Below are 24,991 nucleotides of genomic sequence, written 5' to 3'. Positions count from 1 at the left end.
TCTGCTCCTTGCTTTCAGCCACAGCTAGGGAGCACCGATGCAGTAGGGCAGGAATATATCAGTTCACCACCTGTGCTGCTCTTCTTCTCCAATATCCCCTGGTTTCTCCTGCTGCTATGTCCACTTCCTCCTCTGGTCAATTTGGCATAGGTTGGGGTTGAGGGTGAGGAGACACTCCGATACCATAGTGATGGGCAAGGAATTAAAAAAACCCCACAAAACCCTAGAAATATATAATTTATTTTATTTATTTATGGGATTTGTACTTCATTATTATTACTGATTACCACAAAAAAGAGAGGGAAATGGGCAGATTAGATACTTCCTTGGTTTATTTTCTCTGTCTTTATCTCAGGCTGAACAGTGCTGGAACTATGGCACCTCTCTGGAGTGGCTCATTCTCTCCTCTGCCCTACCTAGGTCCTGTCTCACAAGTCAGGAACCACTGAGCTATTCTAGAAGGAAGTATGCAGCTGTTACAGTACATTGAATAAAACTTTAGTTACTTTGAATGATTACAGAATTTTAAAATCATTTAGGCTGAGGAAGTGCTATGGCTGTGGAACTTCTCAAATGGAATAGCTCCATGCATTTGACTCATGCGTCTGACTAGAATTGCTGTTTAGGACTCCACATTGCTTATTTTTTCCTTTGTCTCAAAGATACATGTTTTCATCAAAACAAACATTTGCAATGGTGTTGAAGCTATATATTCAGACTCTGGTGCCTAATGGCTTCTGTGCTCATGGAGCTGAGCAATACAGGTCTTGTGTAGAGAGACAAAATGTTTTACACTCATTCGTACTTGTAATATGGAGCCTAGAAGGTATTTAACAGCAGAATAAGAGTACTAGTGCAGAGTTTATTCTTTTGACCTCACTGTATTAGTTGTGACTGTATTTATGGATTCTGCAAACTCTGCTTTGGTGGAAAAAACAAAGATGGAAGTTAGGGCTCAATTTTTACCTTCACAATGATGTACATTGTAATTTGAAAACTCCGTTCTTAGGCATGTGTGCACCAGCCCAGTAGCAGATTGTAGTAGTTAAGCTGAAGCACATTCTGAACATATCTGAAAATAGAACTGAACCCTGACTTTGCAAGCACTTTATGGCATGAGCTGCCTTTATACTATTGGTGTATACTATTGGTACCATGACAATCCTGTACACAATGCTGTCTGTTTGCTCTTTAGATTTGAATGTTTTTCTCCTTTTTTAATATTTATTTTCTTTTATTGCACTAGAGAATTGCAGTGATCCATGGTAAGAATAATCCTAAATTAACATCTCAAAATTTAACTATTATACTTATTTTCTTGGCTGATTTAATGCCCTGTTCCTTTGGACAATGTTTGTTTGATTTATGATGATAACCAATCCCAAAGTGAGCATGGACAAGGCTATTCACATTAGGAATATCATATTAACGGAAGCTTATGAGTCAGATTCTAGCAACTACTGTATGTAAACATGAACCAACAATTTTCTTCCTATAGGAAGAATGTAAGATGAAAGTTAGCTGTCCCTTCTTGTTTTACCCAAAACACATGGAGATTTTGCTTAGCCAGGCCCTCTGCACAGGAATCATAGAGATTTGGGCTTCATGATTACATGTACATATCCTCTGAACTAGTAATGACCTTGTAATGGGTGTGGCCCAAGGACCTCTTGAGGCCAACTGGCATAGGGCACAGGGGACATACAGGTAACAGGTACCCCCAGGATCTAGTATTTAAATTCTAGATCAGCAAAGAATGCCATGTATGGTTTCTACTGAAAGCCGTATTATACAGTTCACTGTAATCTTTGTGAAATGTACATGTGGATAATGTGTAAGGAGGTATGTATGTGTATTGGAAATCATGTTCTTAAGGCCTTGTAGTTAAAGGCAAATCACTCAGAAGTAGCATGACTTGAGGCAGACTTCTCCAGACAGGATGTAGGGGAGACACTTATCTTCCTGATTATTGATTATCTTACAATTGACATCAATTTGCATATTGAATCAAATGCTAATTAATAGATTGCTACAGGGAAAAACAAAAACAGCAGGGATTATCCTGATTACAAGAAAAGACGAACATTTTGGGGGGTATCCATTATCCAGGTCATTAGTGAAAATATTGAAGAGTAGCAGCACCCCATTAGATACACTCTCCCAATTTGACAGCAAACTATTCATAACTATTCTTTTGAGTGTACGGTCTTTCAACCAGTTGTGCACCCACCTTACACTAACGTTATCTAGACCACATTTCCCTAGTTTGCTTATGAGAATGTCATGCAGTGTCAAAAGCCTTACTAAAATAAAGGTATATCATGTCTACTGCTTTCCCCTATCCACTAGGTCAGTGATCCTATCAAAGAAGGAAATTAAGATGTTTTGACGTGATTTGTTCAAATCCATGCTGGCTATTGCTTATAACCCTATTATCCTCCAAATGCTTACAAATTGATTGTTTAATAATTTGCTCCAATATCTTTCCAGGTATTGAAGTTAGACTGATCTGTAATTCCCTGGGTCCTCCTTGTTCCCCATTTTAAAGATAGGCTCTATGTTTGTGCTTCTCCAGTCTTTTGGGATCTCTCTCGTCCTCCAGGAGTTCTCAAAGATAATGGCTAAATTACTTTTCCATCAATGGGGGACTTTAACTACCCTTTTTGGGGTAAAGAACCCCATTACTAATAGGTCCTGTGTTTTGGATATTTCTGTTATTTGTTTTAGAAATGCCTCGTCCACCACCTCATCCTGATTTAGTGGTCTATATTAGACCTCTCCCATGACATCACCTGTATTTTAACCCTTTTATCTTTACTCGGAGATTCTCAGCTAGTCTGTCTCTTACCTCTTTTTGGACCTCAGAGCAAAGGTATATATCCTTTATGTACCCTTTTTTTCCTGCCTGTCTTTTCTGAGCAAGCTATACCTCTCCACACCAATATTCCAGTTATGAGATTTATCCCACCATGTCTCTGTGATACCAATTAAATTATAATTTAGCTTATGTACTAATATTTCCAGTTCTTCCTGTTTATTCCCTATACTCCTTGCATTTGTGTACAGATATCTAAAACGTTGATCAGTTTCCACCATGGATATCTTTCTTGTTGCTCCTTTGACCCTATTGTAATTTTCCATGTCGCCCCCTCTTCCAACATCTAACACTGTTAATTTTTTTCACACTTACCTGTGGGCTTTTGTCACCTGCCCCCATTGAACCTAGCTTAAAGTCCTCCTCACTAGATTGGTGAGGTGATGCGTGAAGATGCTCTTCCCCATCTTGGTCAGGTGGATCCCATCTCGTCCCAGAAGATCTGGTCCATCTCCTACTGAAGTCAGTTAAAATGTTGCCATGACTTCAAAGTGAATAGAAATGGATCCCTAGAAATAGAAAATACCATTCAGGTTATCGGTCCATCTCTCTACCAGTACACGGTCCTGTCTATTGTAGTTTTAATATGCTTTAACAGGAAGCTTTTCTCCCCCCTCTTTTCCCCCCCCCCCATTATTTGTATTATTATAGCACCTGGGGAGCCCCAATCATGGACCTAGGACCCCATTGTACTAGGCGCTGTGCAGACATAGAATAAAAAGACAGTCCCTGCCCCAAAGAGATTACAATCTAATACAAGACAAGAGACAATAGATGAATACAGACAGATGGGGGAGTACAAGGAAACTGTGAAACAGTATAGGTCACTACGGTGGGCTGTGGCCTTAGCATGCCAGCAGTCTAGCTGTTGTAGTTTGTTTTTTCCTAGGCATCATGGCAAAGGAGAGTTTTGAAGAGGGTTTTGAAGTAGAATAATTTAGTTTTGCAGATATTTATGTGCACTCCTTGAGCAGCAGCATAGGAGAAAGCACAAAAGTGCTTGTTTGAAAATTTAACAAGCAGGCAGTGGAAGTTGGCATCAGGAGTCAATCAGGGGAAGAGACAACTCAGTAGTGAATGATAGACAATGATAAGTGGGGATAGACAACGAAGGGCCTTGAAAGTGAAACAAAGCAGCTTATGTTTGATGTAATAGAGAAGGGGAAGCCAGTGGATGGAGGGATTCAAAGAGAGGAATGACGTGGTCAACGTGATGGACTAGGTAAATAGGCAACCTTCTGAATGGATATTGGTGGGGCAAGGTTGCATTTGTCAAGGCCAGAGGAAAAAACGATGTTGCAGTAATTGAGATGTGAGATGACAAAAGCTTGAACAAGCGTTTTAGCTGTGTAGAGGATAGAAAAGGTAGTATGTTAGAGATGCTATGCAGAAAGAATCAGCAAGATTTAAACATAGCCTGCATGTGAGGACCTAGAGAGAAGTCCAAGTTGAAGATGCTACCCAAATTACAGGCCTGAGTGATAGGCAGGATGGTGATGTTGTCCACAGTGATCAAAAAAGGAGGTAGTGGGGAGGGCTTACAGAAGGAGGTTTAAGAGCTCTATTTTAGACATGTTGGTTTTAAGCTCTCAGCTAGGCATCCATGAGTAGATGCCAGAGAGACAGGCCAAGATTTTAGTTTGGACAGAAGGAAACAGTTCTGGAGTAGAGAGGTAGATCTATGAATTATCAGCATAGAGATGGTAGTTGAATTTGTGTTTGCAGATGACATTACCCAGAGATAAAGTGTAGAGAAGAGAAAAGAAGGGGACCAAGGATAGAGTCCTGTAGAACTTCCACTGATAGCTAGAGGGGGGTGAGGAGGATCAATTAGTGAGGTCGGAGGAGAACTAGGAGAGGACAAAGTCACAGAAGCCAAGGGAGGACAGAATTTCAAGAAGAGCATGGTCAATGGTGTCAAAGTCCCCCGACAGGTCAAGGAGGGTGGGGATGGAGTACTGGTTCTGAGCTTTGGCTAGGAAGAGGTCATTAGAGGCTTTTGGAAATGGAGTGCAAGGGCCAGGAGCCAAACTGGAGAGGGTCTAGGATGGAATTGGAGGAGAGGAAGTGATTGTAAAACTGTGCATTCATGAGCTTAAATCTTAGATATAAAAGGAGATGAGGCAGTAGATGGGGAGGCAATTGAGGTCAAAGGTGTTTTGTTAAGATGGAAGAGACTATAGCATGCTTGTAATTGTGAGGGGCTAAGGAGAACAGTAAGGGAGGGATAAGAGCTAGTCATCTTAAAGTATTCCTTGTATCCCTATGTACAACACTAAACTATTTCTCTCCTTCTTTGGTGCTCACATCCTTCATAGATTAGTAGAAAGTTGTCTCTTCCCCAATACCTTAGTTGTTTGTTAGCCACCAAGAACCCAAAGAAAGATGTTTAGGATGGGATCATAAATCTGCCATTACAGGATCTTTGGTGTTGCTAGGTTTTAGTGTTGTTTTACATTAATCTAAATTTAACAGAATCAGTAACCAAACAGTAGAATATTTCAAGAAAAACAGATGGCCCCAAGATTTAGTGTTCAAAACTATTGATATTCTATGTTCTAAGTCTGAGTGGGCATAAAGTCCTTCTGGGAAATTTAGTTCCATTGCCATGGCTGCATTACATTAAAAGTTTAAGATGAGCTGATGCAATGTACATTATCTCAATTTTAATGACCAAAATCAGATATTTTCCAACATTTTCATAGGAACAATCCAGTAATATAAATTCTTAAAACCAAATTACTTATTCTGATTCAACGATAGGCATATTTTAGGTAGCTCATTATCTACAGTGCCCATCTAGGCACTGGTTTCAGAGGGGTAGCCGTGTTAGTCTGTATCAGCAAAAACAACGAGGAGTCCTTGTGGCACCTTAGAGACTAACAAATTTATTTGGGCATAAGCTTTCGTGAGCTATAACTCACTTCACGTATCATCTGATGAAGTGGCTTCTGGCCCACGAAAGCTTATGCCCAAATAAATTTGTTAGTCTCTAAGGTGCCACAAGGACTCTTTGTTGTTTTTCCGTCTAGGCACTGACAATGCTATATAGAACGGACAATGAAGTACATTCATTTCTATTTACAAAAGCAATTTTTTCATTTATTCCCTCAATGTTCTTTTTAGGGCATTCATCAGCACCTTAATCAGAGAACAAGCAACCAATTTCTTCTATATTCATCACTATTAATTAATTCTAAACTGGTTGCCATCACCATTTGTTGAATTTTCCAGACTGAAGTACGAAGCTCTAATCCATTCCTATCCCCATCTCTCAGTGGTAATGCGCTACTATTTCCACAGAAGGCTGACTACAATATTGTGTTCTCAATGTCAGTTATGCAGAGACAGCCACATTACTCTTTCACAACTGCATTTGGGATTTGCAATGTAAAGTGATACACTATGGAATAATCAAATCCGGGTGTGTTGAAGCAATAAAGCATTATGGTCAAACTAACATTTTGCTTTGAGATGTTTTCCTAAGTTTGCCCTAATTGTGGTCACAGTTCTTAATAAACTGTTCCGGCCGTTCATACATTTTAAACTGGGAACAAATCCACACTGATGCGGATTTGAAATTGGTCCGAATTTACCAGTGTAGAATAGAACATGAACTCAGTTATATGAGCTATATAATCTGCTACTGCAGACACATAAAGAAGACTAAAAGTTATAATAATATTTTCTAAACAATGGCTTCACGTCGAGCATACTTAGGGACCAATTCTACAAACACTCTGATTAGTGTAGTGTTTTCTGCCATGAGTAGTCCCACTGAAATCACTCACAGTAGGATGATATGTAGTCCTGAGTGTTTGTAGGATTGGGCCCATAAAGAGCAGTCAAACCATTATAAATCTCTTGTATGAAATTACTGGCAAGAGACTTGACATTGCTGTTTTCTTTGCCATGGTTAAAATTAGGATGGTCACTTTAGTGAATTTTGAGGGTTGGATTCACAAACTTTCTTTTCCTCTGAAATGTATGCTCTTTTTATTCCCCCCAGGATGATCAGTTTTAAAAACAAACCAGTTTCTCTAGCTAAAGGGAAGCAAGTACTATGTATCAAAAATAGGACAGCTCACAAAAGCCAGGTTGTCCAAGTGTGTGCTATATATACTTTTAATATTGATTAAACAGTGTTAGTATCCTCAGCATTGTGCAAAATGCAAAATGCAAAAAAAAAAAAAAAAAAGATAAAGTCCCAGCCCTGAGGCGTCCACAGGTTAATTTGTTGGTCAATCCAGAGGGTAGTTTTCTTTAAGCATTGCAACTCTCTGCTATGATGCAGAGAGGGGCAGAGGGAATGATAGATACTAAAAGAAATCATCGGTGGGCAAAAATAGCAAACCAAGGAGTGAGAACTCTGAGGGGGGAGCATTATTGCATGGCAAGCACAAAGTGTAAAGAGTAAAGGAGGTGGTAAATTGATCCGGAGATGTAGGTGAAATTAGAAAGTAAGAGAGAGCAGCAGAGTCAGATGGACCGTAATACCACAATACCTTGATTTTTTTTTCTTCTGTTCCTCATCTTCTTTCAGCTCTTTCTTTCAGTTTCTCCTAAGCAAAATGTGAGCCCAATAACAGCATTTGGGGGCAAATTTTTGAAAGCCATCATGTTAAAGAGGATGTGAAGTCAGGCAAAATGAACTTCCCCCATGCCACCACCCACCTCTGCCCAAAACAGTGTTCTACACAGCACATCTCATGGCTAGGCTCGGCCTCAGCTAATGAACTGGACAGTCTTGAGTATGAAACAGAACAGAATGTTATCAGTGAACTTAGTCATCATACATCTGTCTGGTTTGTCAGAAGAAATTTAACCTTTCCACTGTATTTACAAATGGAGGAACATGATAAATAGAGTATAAATGATTATGTTAAGAAACTGTCAGGCAAATGGTCAAAATGGTGCTCAGGGATTTAGCTGTGTGATAAGGCTCTATCTCATCGTCAGCCCATGAAGGATCCACTGCCACACCCATTTATTTTAAGGGACTTTGGCATGTAAAGAAGCTTCTAAATAAGTGTTCTTCAGCTACATCAGGAGTAAAAGGTACATGTGGGAGAGAGAGACATGGAATACTAAAAGACTGTGTAAAATGACTGATAAAGGCCATATTGTGCAAAGTCTCTCATTCAGTGTTAGAGACAGAAGGGAGAGAGTTAAAAGGAAATCTTCCCTTTTGGTACCACTTGAGCAGCAAACACAGTGGCTTTCTCTGTTTTCCGCTCGTTGCCTTCACTTCTTTGAAAATCTGCAGTACAGCCTTTGTTGGAAGAAGAGTAGCTTTCATGTCCCCGTCACTGCTGAACTGCAGCCATCATAATCTTCCACAAGCTTACACACATGAGAAGGGGAATGTATCTTTTGCTAGTATCCCTGGTATTGTGGCTTTAAGTACAGGGTCTGAGAAAGGGGTCCAATGATACTTTCTACCTCTTAAGTAGTCTCTCCAAGGATCACCTAGCTCATGAGATTAGTTCTGTTAGTGAATAATCATCAGAAGCACTTGCTTTGACACAGTGATTCTCCCCTCCAGTGAAAGCCGGCTGTTCAACTGTGCCCTAATTTCTTTTCTCCCGGCATCTTTACATACAGTTAGATGTCTTCTCTTAATGTTGCTTATGAGATGTATGTACATCTAAATTCAAGCTAGGGGATTGAAACTAAGTGTGGTCCTTAGTGAAACATTCTAAATGTGTAACCTCTAATCCCAGGGAGGAAGGAACATGTTACATTTATTTCTTACTGGGTCACAGGTTTAATACTGTTGCCCTTCACTAGGGACCTGATCCCATATCAATTAAAGTCAATGACAGTCTTTTCATTTACTTCAGTGGACACTGGATCATACCTAAATGGCTTCAGTACCTGATTTACTACTTCAGTTTCTCTTCATTTTATTCTTTTTGCTACATAAGGTCCTGATCTAGCAAAGCTCTTAAGCACATGGGCCTATTCGTGTGCTTAAAGTTAAACAAGTGATTAAGTGCTCCTCTGGATGGGTTGATATAACACTTCACAACACCAAGTCCAATTAAAAGGGGAAAAAACCCAAAGCTTCTGAAGATTGGTGGGATGAATTGGCTCAAATTCAACATAAGGCAGCAAGAATGTCATCCATTCTCAAAACAGATTCCTTATTCTTAGCCATTAGCCAGGGGATCATCCTCTGTTCAAACAGTTTTTAACTGGAGGGGAAGCTGATAGTGCCTCCTGTAGTTAAAATTGCCTGACATTTCCCATTATAAGACCCTGTTTATATATAGAATGCTATATATGGCATGAGAATCAGGGATCTGTCATGAGAACCGAAGATATTTTTGCTGCTTTGTCACATTGAATTTGATCTAGTTTGTCTCATCATAGTTTCCAGAAGCTTATTTTTGTTGTTATGCTAACATTTTATATAGGAACAAAGAACAGTTATATATAAAGTAGAAAGAAGGGGAAATGTTCCATAAATAATGCTGTTATCTGGACAGTCAGTGGGCTAAGAGTAGCTATATCCTGAGCAGAGCCAGCCAAGACTGTCTTAACCAGGTCCAACCGGGTCACACAGCCTAAGAAAAAACATTATTAAAAGCAAGAAATAAGAAGGACCCTGTACATCTAGAGGTAATTTTATTCATCCCCTTTTACAGTAATATCAAGTTGTTTGGAGAATCCTTTGGAAACATTTAAAGGATTTATCCAAACTTATTAACCTGTTTCCTCATTCCAGCTTTCCAGCAGGGATATATAACTCTATACAGGAAGTACAGATTCTTTGGCCCACCAGGCCAGATTTAGCAGGCATTCCTGCTAAGGATTTCATTCATCTGGAGCCAGCAAATGTTTTTCCAACTTAAGAGGAGGGGAAGGTTGTCTCAAGTCCTTCAACAACTCAACCAACAGATAATGAAAATGTACTGTGTGCAGGAGCCCTCAAGGAGAGATGACAGACAAAATATTATCTTCCTTTGGGCTGATTCATCTGTAGACAGATGAATATTAGATGCCATAAAAAGTGCGCCTAATAGAATTTTAACACACTGCCATCCTCTATTTTTTTTTTTTTTTGTCCACTGTGCCAGAAAGCTTATTTTAAAAAATCAATCTTCTTTTTAATCCAAAATTTTATGGACATAAAGCCATAGTAAGAGTATTACTTTTATAATTTAATTCAGGCATTTTCTCCGGATTAGTAGATTCATCATCATTAAATCTATTTGTAAGAAAAGCATAATTTAAAATGAAAAATATTCCATAAATATTCTTTTAAAAAAGCTCCTGGAGACTTTATTATTATCTACAGTTTTCTCCCTTTAATTTCCCAGGAAACCTGATCATCATTGTTTCTTCTGAAATACTGCTAAATTGTGGCCATGCCACTTGTTACAGCTGATGGACTGTTATGCAAATCTGTATTATCTGTATGACCTACTAGTTTAAAATGCCCCTGAAGAAAACCATTGTGCACATAAGCAAACCAGTCAGTTACTGTACTTGCAAGAATTTATAATCAACTTTATTAATATTTTTAGATTGATAGTCATCTTGGGGATCTTATTACAACATTTCTTAACTCATCCGTCTCTCCTGACTTTGTAAAACTCCAGAGTTTATTCCTTTTTTCTTTCCAGTCATCTGCTTAGAATTGCTTCTGATATTTCCAATTGATAGGCATGATAGTTGCATGTGAAGGTTTGTTTTAATAGAATGCTCCAGACCCTGAAATTCTTAATTCCAGACAACTGGAACTTATATAATGAATAACTTGACACTTAGGTGATCCTTCCATCAGTTCACCAATACTTCTGTGACAGAAGTCTAAGAAGAACAACCCAGGAGTCTAAAAACAACCCAGGAAACTACAGACCAGTTAGTTTAACTTCTGTTCCAGGGAAGATAATGGAGCAAGTAATTAAGGAAATCATCTGCAAACACTTGGAAGGTGGTAAGGTGACAGGGAATAGCCAGCATGGATTTGTAAAGAACAAATCATGTCAAACCAATCTGATAGCTTTCTTTGATAGGATAACGAGTCTTGTGGATAAGGGAGAAACGGTGGATGTGGTATACCTAGACTTTAGTAAAGCATTTGATACGGTCTCGCATGATATTCTTATCAATAAACTAGGCAAATACAACTTAGATGGGGCTACTATTAGGTGGGTGCATAACTGGCTGGATAGCCGTACTCAGAGAATAGTTATTAATGGTTCCCAATCCTGCTAGAAAGGTATAACAAGTGGGGTTCTGCAGGGGGTCTGTTTTGGGACCAACTCTGTTCAATATCTTCATCAATGACTTAGATATTGGCATAGAAAGTACGCTTATTAAGTTTGCAGATGATACCAAACTGGGAGGGATTGCAACTGCTTTGGAAGATAGGATCATAATTCAAAATGATATGGACAAATTGGAGAAATGGTCTGAGGTAAACAGGATGAAGTTTAATAAAGACAAATGCAAAGTGCTCCTCTTAGGAAGGAACAATCAGTTTCACACATACAGAATGGGAAGAGACTCTAGGAAGGAGTATGGCAGAAAGGAATCTAGGGGTTATAGTAGACCACAAGCTAAATATGAGTCAACAGTGTGATGCTGCTGCAAAAAAAGCAAACATGATTTTGGGATGCATTAACAGGTGTGTTGTGAGCAAGACACGAGAAGTCATTCTTCCGCTCTACTCTGCTCTGCTTAGGCCTCAGCTGGAGTATTGTGTCCAGTTCTGGGCACCACATTTCAAGAAAGATGTGGAGAAATTGGAGAGGGTCCAGAGAAGAGCAACAAGAATGATTAAAGGTCTTGAGAACATGACCTATGAAGGAAGGCTGAAAGAATTGGGTTTGTTTAGTTTGGAAAAGAGAAAACTGAGAGGGGACATGATAGCAGTTTTCAGGTATCTAAAAGGGTGTCATAAGGAGGAGGGAGAAAACTTGTTCATCTTAGCCTCTAAGGATAGAACAAGAAGCAATGGGCTTAAACTGCAGCAAGGGAGATTTAGGTTGGACATTAGGAAAAAGTTCCTAACTGTCAGGGTGGTTAAACACTGGAATAAATTGCCTAGGGAGGTGGTGGAATCTCCATCTCTGGAAATATTTAAGAGTAGTTTAGATAAATGTCTATCAGGGATGGTCTAGACAGTATTGGGTCCTGCCATGAGGGCAGGGGACTGGACTCGATGACCTCTCGAGGTCCCTTCCAGTCCTAGAATCTATGAATAAGAACATGCTATTTGTCAAACTGGCAGGCCCTCAGCCATCTAGGATAACCTGTCTTTCAGCTTGGTCTTGTTAGGTTGACTTCAAAGGAAGTGGCCTATATGAAATACAAAAATGCCTAAACTTGAAAGGCTTCAGGCAGTACTATCAGGTAATTGCCTCCTAGATGTTACTTTTTATTATTAATTTGCGTATGATAGTGCCTAGGGTCCTTGTATATTCTTCTGTCTGCTGTATAACTATAGAGATCACAATGTAGTTTCCTCTAAATGCATCAATAATTAAAACAGAAAGTGACAACTGTGGCATACCTAAATCACCAGGGAGTTATCATAAATCCCAAACTGAACCAGAAAGCTACCAGAATAATCTAATATTTAGAAGTGATGTAGCAGGGAATTCTGATCAAAGCTGTGTTTATTCAGGCGACAATAAACTATTAAATGTATTGACTTAATAGACAAACCCTAGCCTGAGGGGAATTGGAGATGGACCAGCAGATGTTCACTTAGCCAACATGCATATTGACTCCTTTCATAAGTGTGTGTGTGTCTTGGAACAGCAAAGAGGCTCAGCCTGCCTACTCTAAACACAGGTACCCTCAGTCATAGAGGATATGAATAACATTAGTATGGCCATAGCATCAACACAGAGCTGAAAACACAGTCCCTTCCTCAAAGACAGAACCTTCTTAAGAAGTTAGAGGCCAGCAAAGAATGGTGGAAAGGGGTGCAACTTCCCTGGGACTTAAGCACGTGCTTAAGTGCTTTGCTAATTCAGGGTCAAAGTGATCAGGGTGGTGATAGGCATATGGCTATAAATATGTTTGTTTCATTGTGAAGGTTTGTTTTAATGAAATTCTTAATTCTAAACAGTTCTTTAATTTGTTAAAATTATTCTTTCTTTTTCATTTGATCAGGAAAATAGAGTAATACGAGGCCATTGTAATTCACATAACTGTACTAGTCTTCTTTACACCCTTGGTTTCCTTAACTGATGAAAATGTCAGTTTTAAATCTCTTAGGCCCAATTCTTTCACCACAGGATACAAGTCATCTGTAATTTGTGGCGCCTTCCTTTTCATTATACATTTTAAAATGATTTGCCTTGCTAATTTTATAGTTTGCTCCAAGCCTTAATTTGAAAGAAATTTGATTATTTTTATGAGGTAGGGATGTCCCTTTAAATCTTATTGGAAACATTAAAAAAGTATTAGCTTTTTCATTTAATGGTTATATTTAGCATACAGAATTATGAAACATTTAAATACATAAAACAAAAATGTAGTACAACTATCTATAATAAGGCAAAATGTCTGAAGTTGAAGAACACGTAAGAATGTTATCTGGCATTGTGGAAGTATGTAATTAATGTCTATAATGCTTTTTTTTTTTCTTGTGGGAGAAGAGAGAGAGAATAAGAATAATAACGTACTGGACTTAATATGGTTAAGTGGAGAGACCACCTTTTTTTATTTTCATTGAGTTGTCTGGCAATTGCATCTTTTCATCAGACTGAAAATTTTTATGCTTTTTCCACTAGGCCACTTAGTGCTTAATGTCCCTTTGCAGCTGTAGCAACACTGTTTAGATTCATCAAATGGAAATCTTTGACTCTTATTTCAAATTTCAGTTTGATAAATCAAAAACAATATCTAAAATATGGGTCTGAACAAAAATGGCTTTCAAAGAGCCAAAGGAACAGCATACAGTAACTAGACTACATTTTTATTCATTTGATTTTCTTCCTTTAGAATATTTTTCAGTGATCGTTCTTAGAACTGAATGTTGTTGAATCCTTGTTTTACTTCTTCCAATTCTTGTCTTTTGTTCCAAAAGGTCAGAATAAATTTTAAAAGATGTTGAGACCCATCTACTTCCACATTCTTTTTTCTGTGCACCACAGGCAGGACACTCTCTTGGTCTTTTGTTCCAGAAACAATAAGAAAGACAGTAAAAATGCTCACACATTTTACAGCTGTTTGACATATGGGGGCCCTAAACATCTTCCAACATAAATTGAGTACTTACCACAATTATTTGTTTTTTTGGGAAGCTAGTCCTCAGCAGTTCAGAGATCTGCACAGGCCACTGCTTGTAACGCACCCCTTGGCTGTTATGTGTGGAGACTGAACCCGCAGCCCTCTGGTTCTAAAAGCATGAGCCTTTTTACTGCTTGGAGGTAGTTAGGGATTTACAAGTCTATATTTGCTTTAACCATTAGAGGTGGACAGAGAATCATACTCTGCTAACATAGATTGCATTAGTAACTAAAACGTTCGCAATCATTTGTGTGTGAAATAAAAATAAATTGGATTTTCTTTTTTCTCCGCCAAGAAGCCAGTCACTTGAATATTACAGAATATTGTCTGGTTCTTCAGAAACACTAGTTTTCTTGCTTTCAGATGTAAATTTTCTGTTAAGGATATATTTAACTAACTTTTTATGATACAATTAAAGTTACTTAAGTTTCAAATGGTTTCTTAATGGCTGTGTTGCAAAGAGTAAGTATCTGAATCTCTTGCACTCAGAGTTTGTTTCTAACTTGGATCTAGCTGTCTAGCCTGCTAACTTTTGCCACCAATGTTCCAGCTGAGAATCTATGTCCACTGATATCTCCACCATTGTGGTGTGGGACTACAATTTATTTATTGTCATTCCTCTCAAGGTCCCTTTAAGAACATTTAACAGATTTATCCTGGATCTGACCATTTTGTTGCTAGACATTGAGAAATCCTGCTTCATCAGTCAGGGCCGGTTCTAGGCACCAGCAAAACAAGCTGGTGCTTGGGGCGGCACATTTTTAGGGGCAGCATGGCCAGCGCCAGAATGCCGCCCCTAAAAATGTGCCCTGGCCGCCCTAGCTCACCTCCGCTGCTGCTGCCGCTCGCGCACCACGGCGCACGAAACAGCTGATTCGCGCGCCACTACTCGCCCTCCCTCCCAGGCTCTCAAGCCTGGGAGGGAGGGGGAGCAGCGGCGCGCGAATCAGCTGTTTTGCGCGCCGCAGTCGCTCGGGGTCTCCCCCTCCCTCCCAGGCTCTCAAACCTGGGAAGGAGGGGGAGATCCCGAGCGGCCGCGGCGTGCGAAACAGCTGTTTCGCGCGCCGCTGCGCCCCCTCCCTCCCTAAAAACCGGGGGGGGGGGGGCGGCCAAAATTGTTTTTGCTTTGGGCGGCAAAAATCCTAGAGCCGGCCCTGTCATCAGTTAATGGTCCACTGATCTGTATGTGAAGAAATCTTGCTTGTCACCTTCATTTTAGCTTCTCTGCATCTTGTTCCTCTTGTAAAATGAGACCCAGATATATCAGGTATCCAGTAGAACTAAAGCAAAACTATCTGGATTCTAAGGCTTTCTCTGCTTTCCTTTCTGTGGGAATCTGACACCGTTAAAGGACTGTGATTAGATATCTTTGAGTATTAGATTTTCATTTTTTGTATATGGTTAGCTAATTAATATAAACTTTCTTTGGTGTATGAGAATATTATTTTCAGTTGCAATGGAACTTTAAAGAACACAGAGTATTCCTAATTCTTGCAGGTGAGTTACAGGTTTACCAAGTAGACCATTATAGTGGCAGAAGAGTGAAAAGGCTTGAACATCAGAGCCTCAGTCATAAAATGCTTTATTTTTCAGCCTTTACTCTCTGACTCCTCATCTCTATGCTTTCCCTCTTCATCAGATTTTTAATGGTGAATGAACAACTTCATTTATGTTATTGAAACATTAATAGAAGTATTGATCTAAGGCCATTTTGGAGGGCTTTTTTCCCCCAGAACATTTTACAAATTTGCAGAGAACAAAATAATTAGAACTGGCCAAAATAGGAAAACAATTTCATGAATAATTTTATATTTTTAAGCATTTGAAATAGATACATTTTTCATTTTTGCAGTATTTTTACTGAAGGTTTTTACCAATAGTTTTCAAAAATTTTCATATACTGAAACCCCAGTTTTCAGTGAAAAAATGCAGTTTTGGGAAACTGAATTTTTAAAAATCATTTTGATGCAAATATGACTAAAATATGAAGTAGAATATTTAAAAAGAAAAGTTAAATAACTGACAACTTTTCTTACTCTCTTTTTAAAAAATGAAACTTTATTTTCTACAAAAAATTGTGACCATCTCTGAAAAATGATAGAATTAAAATACTTAACTTTCTTCCCATTCTAAAGCACACATGTGGATAATGAGTTTTTCGGTAATTAGACTTGGAATGATTAGATTTTTATCAGTAAATGTTGATAAATGTTGATTTCACCGTACATACACATACTGATGAGAAAATATTTCCAGCTATAATAAAAAAAAAAAATTACAGATAGGCAAAGTAAGAAAAATGCTTGAGAGCTGAGTCAAAATCCAGTGATTTAGACTTTTTGAATTAGGCTTGTTATAAATAGACTAGTAAATGAACAGTAAAAACAGGTATGATCTGTGGATTTAAGGATATTTACTTGGTATATTTTGACGTGATGTTGACAATTTATATTTTAACAGTTTATAAAACTTTAACTTTTAGAATATCAATGTCTACTGTCATTAAATAATTCTCTCTCCATCCACCCAATAATTACACGCAACTGTGAAAATTTAAATTGATAAAAATAGAAAAAAATGCTTTAAAAATAAAACATCTATATTATCTGTCAAAATTATAAAAAAGATAGACGTCAGGTTCTGCTAAGCTTGTGTATAATGGACTGAAGATTCTTTTACCCTGAGAATGGACTTTTATTAGTTCTTAGAAAATAGACACAATTTATCCATCATGACACAAGAGAGTAGCAAAATTTGTACTTTTAGCTTTTTATAGTTCCCTAGAGGGGTATTGGCCTAGTAATGAACCAGCTGGTTACAGTGGAAATTGTACCCTTGAGATACATTTAAAGTAATAATGTAAAATGCAGCTGGCTGACAGTCAGTTTTAGTTAAGCCTGCTTTTTCATCAAGAAGGGCATAGTATGTTAGTGATGATGTCAGCACACACATTTCAGAACTTGTATAATTGCCAGAATCATATTATTTCTCTCTGTTGTCAACACTTGGAGGTGTAGAAAAAGCTGCCAAAATAATGAATTGCAAATTCAGGAGGAAAATGGTATTAAAATAATTATAGAACCTTTTGGATAAAGAGAGTGGTGAGAGAGAGGGAAACTAATTTGCAAAGACGCTTCATTGCAAAAACATAGGGCCACAGATCAGAAAAGCCTTAGAGCACAGTTCACAAATATTAGACTTGCAAAGATGAAGCTTTAATTTTACCACATTTCCTTATCAGGATGGACATGCTGCCTTTTTTATAATCTGACAAAATGTTTCTTTATAATCCTCATATTCTCTACCAACATAGTGGAGTATTTTAAACCAGTACCAATAGGAAAGTAGTAAGGGGAAAGTACATTCTGTTTGTTTTATATATTTTTTCTTTTTAGTGTGAATTTAGAAATCATGAGCCCTGGAGTCCTTTCTCCATTGAGCAGGTACAGCACAGGCAATGGCATAACAGTTTTGAAGCGGTGCCTTGCTAATTGTTCCTCAGCACTGCCTGGAAGGACTGATGACAAAGGTAGTTAAGGTCTCTGGGCCTGTTGAATCTTTGGGCACTGTGTTGCAACTGACAGCAAGGTGCCATTTAGGCACTGCACTAATGCCACCAGTGCTTTTCTTTGGTCCTGATTAGCTATCAGATGGCAACAAACTTTCCTTCATGAGTAACTTGGATTAAATTCAAAAATAAGAAAAACTTTATATCTCAGTACTAATCTTCTGAACCATCCAGTATTCACTGTATTTTTTTCTTGTTAAATCCTCTACATAAAGTAAAATATGTGTGTGTTTTCTACTTTGAACACATGAAAGCCAATGAGATTTAGTGTAAACACAAAGGTTCCGTAAAATGGAGGGTGGGGAAGAAAATCCAAACAAAACATATACCAGGCAAAAAAGAGAAGAAAAAAATTACGGCATGGAGTGTGAAATTCATTCTTTTCTAACATCCTTCCCCAACTCTCCTATTAAGGGGTGTCAGATAGAGTGGTGTGTGGGGAGGAGAGTAATGCCAGCCATGTTTTTAAAAGATAAGCACCTGATTAACTACTGTGTGTTTCTCCACTTTTATGCCAGTATATCTCCAATTGACTTAAGTAAGTGTAGAATGAGGTCCCTACTGCCATATGCTGCTGTGCTGTATTACAGAGCTTCTGCTAGCATGTTATGCATGTCTTTGGTGAATGAGGGCACTCTCTTGGACCATCTTTGCCTTTCTGTGAATTGGGATTGTGTTCAATTATCCCTGAGACTGCATACTTGGTTAGACAAATATGGAGTGACTTTGACCCCAGGTTTATGAGGGAATACATATCTTTTTTTAAATTTTAAAAATAAATGATCATATGATGTTCTAGTCAAAGCACCATCCCTCTGCAAGCGACAGTTAACAATTTTTCATCGTGTGTTGTAGATAATACAATTATTTGTGAAGCTGAACTTTTCTCCAAATACAGAAATTAGGCAATTCACACTGCGACTCCTTGTTACGTTTTCAAAGTAGATACCTTATTTTCATTAAATTTTGGTACAAGAAATATATCTGCCCAGTTCAGTTAGATCAATCAGTTAGTCCCTTTGCTTCTAAAAGTAAAGGTATATTTCCAGGTATGTAAAAATGAAATGGTTTTAGTAATTTCAGGAGGACAATGATAGTTAAAATAAATCCTGTTACTCCTTTTCATGCCGCACAGCTTCTGAATGGTCACATGGTATGATGCACTTCTCCATAGTAATCTGGTTGCTGCCATTTTACTGAGAAATAGTGCCATCATTTGTCATGTGGCACTGGGGCCAATCTCCATCCAGTTTTAAAACTCGTTTAGCAATCAGAGGAAATCTTAGGGTCTGATCATGCAAATCCTTACTCACTCTAACAGTCTTTACACATGCGAGCAATCTCCTTGAAGTCAATGGGACTGATTGTACAAGTAAGGACTTCTCACAGGAATAAAGGTTTCCACAGTTGGGCTTTTATTCTCTACTGTTGATATGATGGGTGTATGTTTCATGTTGTGAAATTGTCAAAAATAAAAAGTGTACTGTCGTTTTAAAAATAGCTTGGAATACTCCAAATTCCAGACACACCCTTCTCAGAACAAAATTATATAAGAAGAATATTGAAACAAAATGTCCTTTTGTTTAAAAAAAATCAAAAGTTTTTTAAAATGATTCAGTAAAATTCTTTATCTCATCAGTCAAAAATTTGAGTGATGATTAGTACATTTTGTTCTGCAATGAGGAACTATCTCTAAGAATTTTTGGCAGATTTATGGGGTAGTTAATAGCTCCTGCTCTTTAATGAGAGTTTCCAGTGCAAGTGAAAAGAAATTCAAGACTGCTTAACTGCAGATTACTTTCCGATGTTTAAATGATTTTTTGTCTTGTATCTCTGTGACTGTTGCAGAGCTGCCTCATTTACAGAATATAGTGCATACAGCACTTACAGGGCTGCCTCTCGCCAATGCATCTGTGGTCCAGCTGTTCAAAACCACTAAAGCACTCCTGGGCTCCTGAAGAAATGAGACATACTCAAATCAGGGTTTAATCTGTGTTCTATAGTAAAGAGGCGTTACCTTTTAGCTTCAAGAAATATCACTTGGCTGCCTTATTGGATGGAGAAATTGTCTCTGAGGGTTTTGCTACAGTAGCCTCCACTCAGATTTTAAATGAAAGAGCAGAACGGTTAGGAAAGCTGTACCTAACTCTTGGGGCTTCTTGTACTTCGCTTTAAAAATCTGATTGCAATAGGCCTTGAAAGATTAATATACAAGTCCTTTTTTTTTTTGCCGTGCTACTCCAGAAGTTCATGTAACTTTTATATGCACTTTATAAAATGAGTATTTTGAAAAGTGAAACATGACTGTCAAAATATTTTGACTCTGGGTATCTGGTGTTGCCCAGGTCAAGGAAATTTAGCAAATAGTTACAACAACACATTTCATGATGGTCAGATATACTGCAGTCTTGCACCTTGTTATGTGGCTAAAGGCACTTAACCGTTGTCCTTATGGTTCACAGCAAACCCAGCATAAACACTTATCTGCCATAACCAAAACTTTTTCATGAACCACTGCTTGTTTGTATGACACTCATGGTATATACTATGTGCTATGTAGCTATTTTTTGAGCAGTTCACATTAAATCTCCTAACATTTGCATATTGTTTCTGTCTTCTTCATAATAAATGTTGCCTATAGTTGTAACATAAAAATCACTGCCTTCTTGCTTATGACTCTCAATTTTCTTTAGCAAGCAAACTTTTATTTGAATATTTTCAAGGTTTGTAAGCTTTACGTATGACCTGATCCTATAGATGTTATCACCTGATCCTTCAGGATTCACCACACCTTGAAGAGAGGGAGGGACCATTGTCCAGTTTACTGGATGAACGAGAATAGTGCTTTACGGGCCAGGGGGCGGGGCAGAAGGGAGAAGCTGTTGCAAAATGGGGAGTGGATCAGTGGGCAACGCTGACTCATCCCCAGGTACCAGAAGGCTGGGGAGTTGAAAAGGGACAAGCCTGGTGGGAAGAGCAGGCAGAGCAGCACCCACCCTCCTGCCCTTTGAGGTGACAAAATACCAGGTTTGGGCAGGACCTGCTGTGGGCTTCGTGCTAGCTGCTCCTTTCTAGAGGGGCTGGGAAGGAATTTTTCCCTCACTACCAGATTGGCCTAGGTGGAGTAGGGTTGGGTTTTTTTGCCTTCCTCCACAGAGGGTTCAGAGAGGGCTTTGTTATGGTGAGTAAGAAAGGAAGTTAGACTCATTATGTAAGTGTGGGGTGGATGACCAGTGCAGGTACTCCATAGGGAAGGGATACAGTGACCAGATAAATGGCTTGGTAATGAACTTAAAAAGGGATGTTGGTAAAAGGATCAAAACGGGGGACATTCGGGGCCCCTATGACTGGTACGGAAGAGAGCCACGCCCCCCTTTCTTATAGCCCACCTTGACCCTAGTTCGAGGGCAGATGGTAAAGTCCCAGCAATGGGTTGAGTGGGGGAACTGGATGGAAAAAGAGGGGAGCTGGTGGAAGCCCCCTGGGTAGATATTGAATGAACATGGGGTTATCTTCACTGTGCACTTTTAACTGCCAAGTTGTCCCAGACATCTAATAACAACGTTGCAGCCTGATTAAAACCATATCAAGCATCTCCTGTCCTTCTTTTGGTATAGCCAGACAATGAGCCCTTGCTGGTTTTTTCTTCAACTTAATTTTTATTTTCCCTCAGAAATGTCATTGTTTACATTCATAAGGTCAATTCAAACTAATGGAATATAATTCCACTCTCATTGTTAGCTTACAAACAAAATACGCTATTGATGCTCTGTTCCCGAAGAAAATCTAGCAATTCACTCCCATTCTGCTAATATCAAAACTTGGCTGTTTAGGCCCATTCATCTGTGCAAATAAAATGTTGTATTGAGGCAGTAAGGAACAGTTTATATTTTATCATTGCAACTTAAAATTACAGAATTTGTATTATTTCTCATGTGATATAGTAAAAAAGATTGCTACAGAGATATAGTGTGATACAAATATTACCTGATTTTTTAAAAAAAGAGGTATTCTTGTTTCTTTTCAGTCAGTGGTGAAGACTGGGCGACTGCTGATCAGCCATGAGGCCCCTCTGACAGGAGGCTTTGCATCGGAGATTAGTTCCACTGTTCAGGTACAGTGAAGTTTATTACAGTTATTATGTTTTACATGCCTGGCCATGTACGTTTGCAGAAAGAGTATTTATCAGTAGATTTAAAGGCAAGGTTTTAATAAAGTAAATGTTAAAATCTCTCACTCGGCTTTCACCACCTTGTCAGTGCTATCACTGTATGTTCTCTGGAGAATGAATCTGGGAGAAAGGAGATGAACTAGTATAACTTCCATAATTCTACTAGCTGAAGTCATTTGCTTCAATGTAAAATAAGGGAAAGGGTTGGAATTGACGTGATCAGGTTTCAGTTTTAATTAAATAAATGTTTGCCAGATTGCCTAATATATTCTTACCTTAATTTGTACCTATATATATAAATATATAAATAAACTGTATTTAATAATACAAATAAATAATATTTATTTATAGAAATAATAAATACACCATACCTTTATGTGGATAATATTATGTCCTTTGAATTCTTGATGTATTTCTTCAACTAAACAAAATCTTTTTCTGAAGCCTTCTTTGTGAGATTGGTCTTAAATATTCAGAAGTTTCAATTCAGTGTACATTAGTTTGTCAGAACAATAAGGATACCATGCATCTAAAGTACTTTATGCTAATAGCAGCTGCTGAAGTGGAAACTTTAATTTTAGCTTGGGTAAGGATTTACGTTTAAAACATTCACTGAAAAATGTACAGCATGTGCTATTAAGTATGGGGAAAAAAAATCTCCCTGCTGTATTGTTTCCAGTTCTTGCCGAATTTACTCAAACCTGATTTACATTTTATTGTTGTCCTCAAAAAGGATCATTTAAGAAATGTTTTCCTCTTTTCTTTTTTTGGCATATTTAAATTAGAAACTAAAACCCACCAGACCAAAGCATACTTCTTCACCACATTATGATGTAATGGTTCAATATGGTATTAAAAATGACAACTTATTAAGGACCCAATCCTGCAAAAGTAGAGCTCCATATAGGCACAACAGCACTAGTTAAAAAAACATGGGAATAAGTTACAGCATATAAGGGCTGATTTACAGTTGCTGGGGAACCGTATCTTTGCATTTCCTGAGCTTTGTGCATTGAAAATATCAAATGTAAGAATACTTCTATGGGTTGTTTTATATTTAATGTATTCTTTTAGGCTTTCACTTTTTCTCCTATGTTGCTAAATAAAAAACCTTTGGCATTTGTATTTATTGCAGTAATTATCTGTATAAGGGAGAAAAACCTTTCTTGAAAGGAACTAAAACATTTTATTTCATCTAAAAATTTTATTTTGTGAAACAATTTCTTTAAAGTTTAAATTTATTTTAACAGTCTAAGAGATAATGCAGATTCCTGTCAGGATGACAGTATTGCTCCCCACTAAACCATAATCTCACTCTTTAGAACCTGATTCTGCCAAACTTCTTGACATTGAATAGTAGTGTCTTAACCCTGGGGGTAGTCTTATTGATTACAATAGCACTACTTGAGGTGTAAGGTACTGCTAAAAGTGATATATATTATGCAGGGCAGGGGAGAATGCAGAATCTGACACGTCAAGATTTTTTATGTTCCTACTAAAAAAGAAAAATAGGAGAAACTAAACCAAAATACAGTATAGCCCACTGTTAAAGTCTTTGAAGCCTCTTTAAAGTCTGCAGTTTGTTTAAAGAGTTGAATATGCCACATATGAAATAAGTAAATAGAAAACAAAATCCAGCAAGGTATTCATTGTTGCAATTGCTAAATAATTGTTAGGAAGTAATCATGCTTAAGAAAAAGTTACTTCTCAAATCATGTGAAAGTCCCATACTAATTAATTTAAATAAAATAAATCACATGTATCCATGCAAAAACGGGGGGGGGGATAAAATAACAAAAAGAAAAATTCCATCATATAATTTGGGAGAATCGTTACATCATATTATTATTCAGACTACAAAATTACTTTTTATCTTTTTGAAACTCTGTTAAGAAAAAAATGCCCAGCATCTGATTCATCTGTCATGGGTTCATTATCCATATCAGAAACTTCTTTTTGCCTAATATAATTTATTTAGAAAACAAAATGAAACCTAGGAAGCCTTAAACCCAAGGGACATTACATGCTGTCTGTACCAAAAGCATCTATTTTGGGATGGTACCTCTTGGTTTTACATTCATATTTTAATCTGGAGACTATAGTTTAGAAAATCTTAACTAGTTTACCGTACAGTCTACTTTAAAACAAATCTAAATATAAGAGGGTTTGGCACAGAATTTAGTCAAGCTCCATTTCTTCTTGGTATACAAATAATTTAATTGGTTCAGCTTGAATTCTCTTTTTTATAATCTATTATCATTATTGTTTATGTCTTTGTTTAAAGATGTTGTCAATTTCTTAACTTTCTTAAAAATAATTGGTATGAACAGATAATAATATCCATACTTAAAAACTTACCAAATTTGTTTAAATTGAAATATAATTTATGAAACGCATTCTCTGTCATAACTTCTTTTTGGCAAAGTATTACTTTAGGCATAATAAAAACTTAACTTCATTATTCATTTATAACACATATTTCCTGTGCAGTGAATTAAGAACTGTATGTCTGATATGATTGTGCCATAAAATTAAAAAGTAAAAGGGAAATTCATTTTTACTGGATGTAGAACACACTAAGAATGCCAGAAATCTTGGGTATTGTAGTTGGCTTTAACTTCTTTTTACACATGGAAGTAATGAGACTTCAACACAGAGTCCAGTTGGAGTAGATGGTAAGTTTCCATATTGTTATTCCATCCTTGCTGTGAGGTCTCTCGTGAGGAAAAAGGTGAATAAAACCACCCAGGTTATTTTCAAAGAGCCTTATTATGATAAACAGCTCACGTTTTTGTACACTTTAAAGAGATGGTCCTGAACTGTAACAGTGGCTCTGAACCTTCTTGAGCTGCAGGGAAGCTTGGAACCTGAACTGAACTTCACTTGAACTGAAATTGGACCCACATTTAGCTACAACAAAGTCTAAAACATCTGAATATTTGAATATAAATAGGATTAAAGCCCTAGAAGGCACCACACCCCCGGAAGTACATGCAGTGAGACAACAGCAAAGGAGAGCAGGCGGGCAGGGTTCCACACCCATAGTGAGATGTATTTTCTGTGGGAGACAGCATGAATGGGTAAGGGAGAAGTGCCCCACACAAGGACAACATTGCAAGTC

The 24,991-nt window shown here is 37.8% G+C and overlaps 1 protein-coding gene across 1 annotated transcript in view; it reads left to right on the top strand.

Moving 5' to 3' along the window:
• The window catches only part of BCKDHB (branched chain keto acid dehydrogenase E1 subunit beta), a 270,051-nt gene that overhangs the window by 166,289 nt on the left and 78,771 nt on the right, over nucleotides 1-24,991 (top strand). The window contains exon 9 of the mRNA XM_024194664.2: nucleotides 21,727-21,813. Coding sequence (XP_024050432.2) covers nucleotides 21,727-21,813 — 87 coding nt within the window. The remainder of the gene's footprint in view (nucleotides 1-21,726; nucleotides 21,814-24,991) is intronic.

The sequence above is a fragment of the Terrapene carolina genome, unplaced genomic scaffold (assembly GCF_002925995.2).
Source record: "Terrapene carolina triunguis isolate 2854851 unplaced genomic scaffold, T_m_triunguis-2.0 Scaffold42, whole genome shotgun sequence".
Taxonomy (NCBI): domain Eukaryota; kingdom Metazoa; phylum Chordata; order Testudines; family Emydidae; genus Terrapene; species Terrapene triunguis.
The sequence above is the reverse complement of the archived record's forward strand: the minus strand, read 5'-3'. Positions and strand labels throughout refer to the sequence as shown.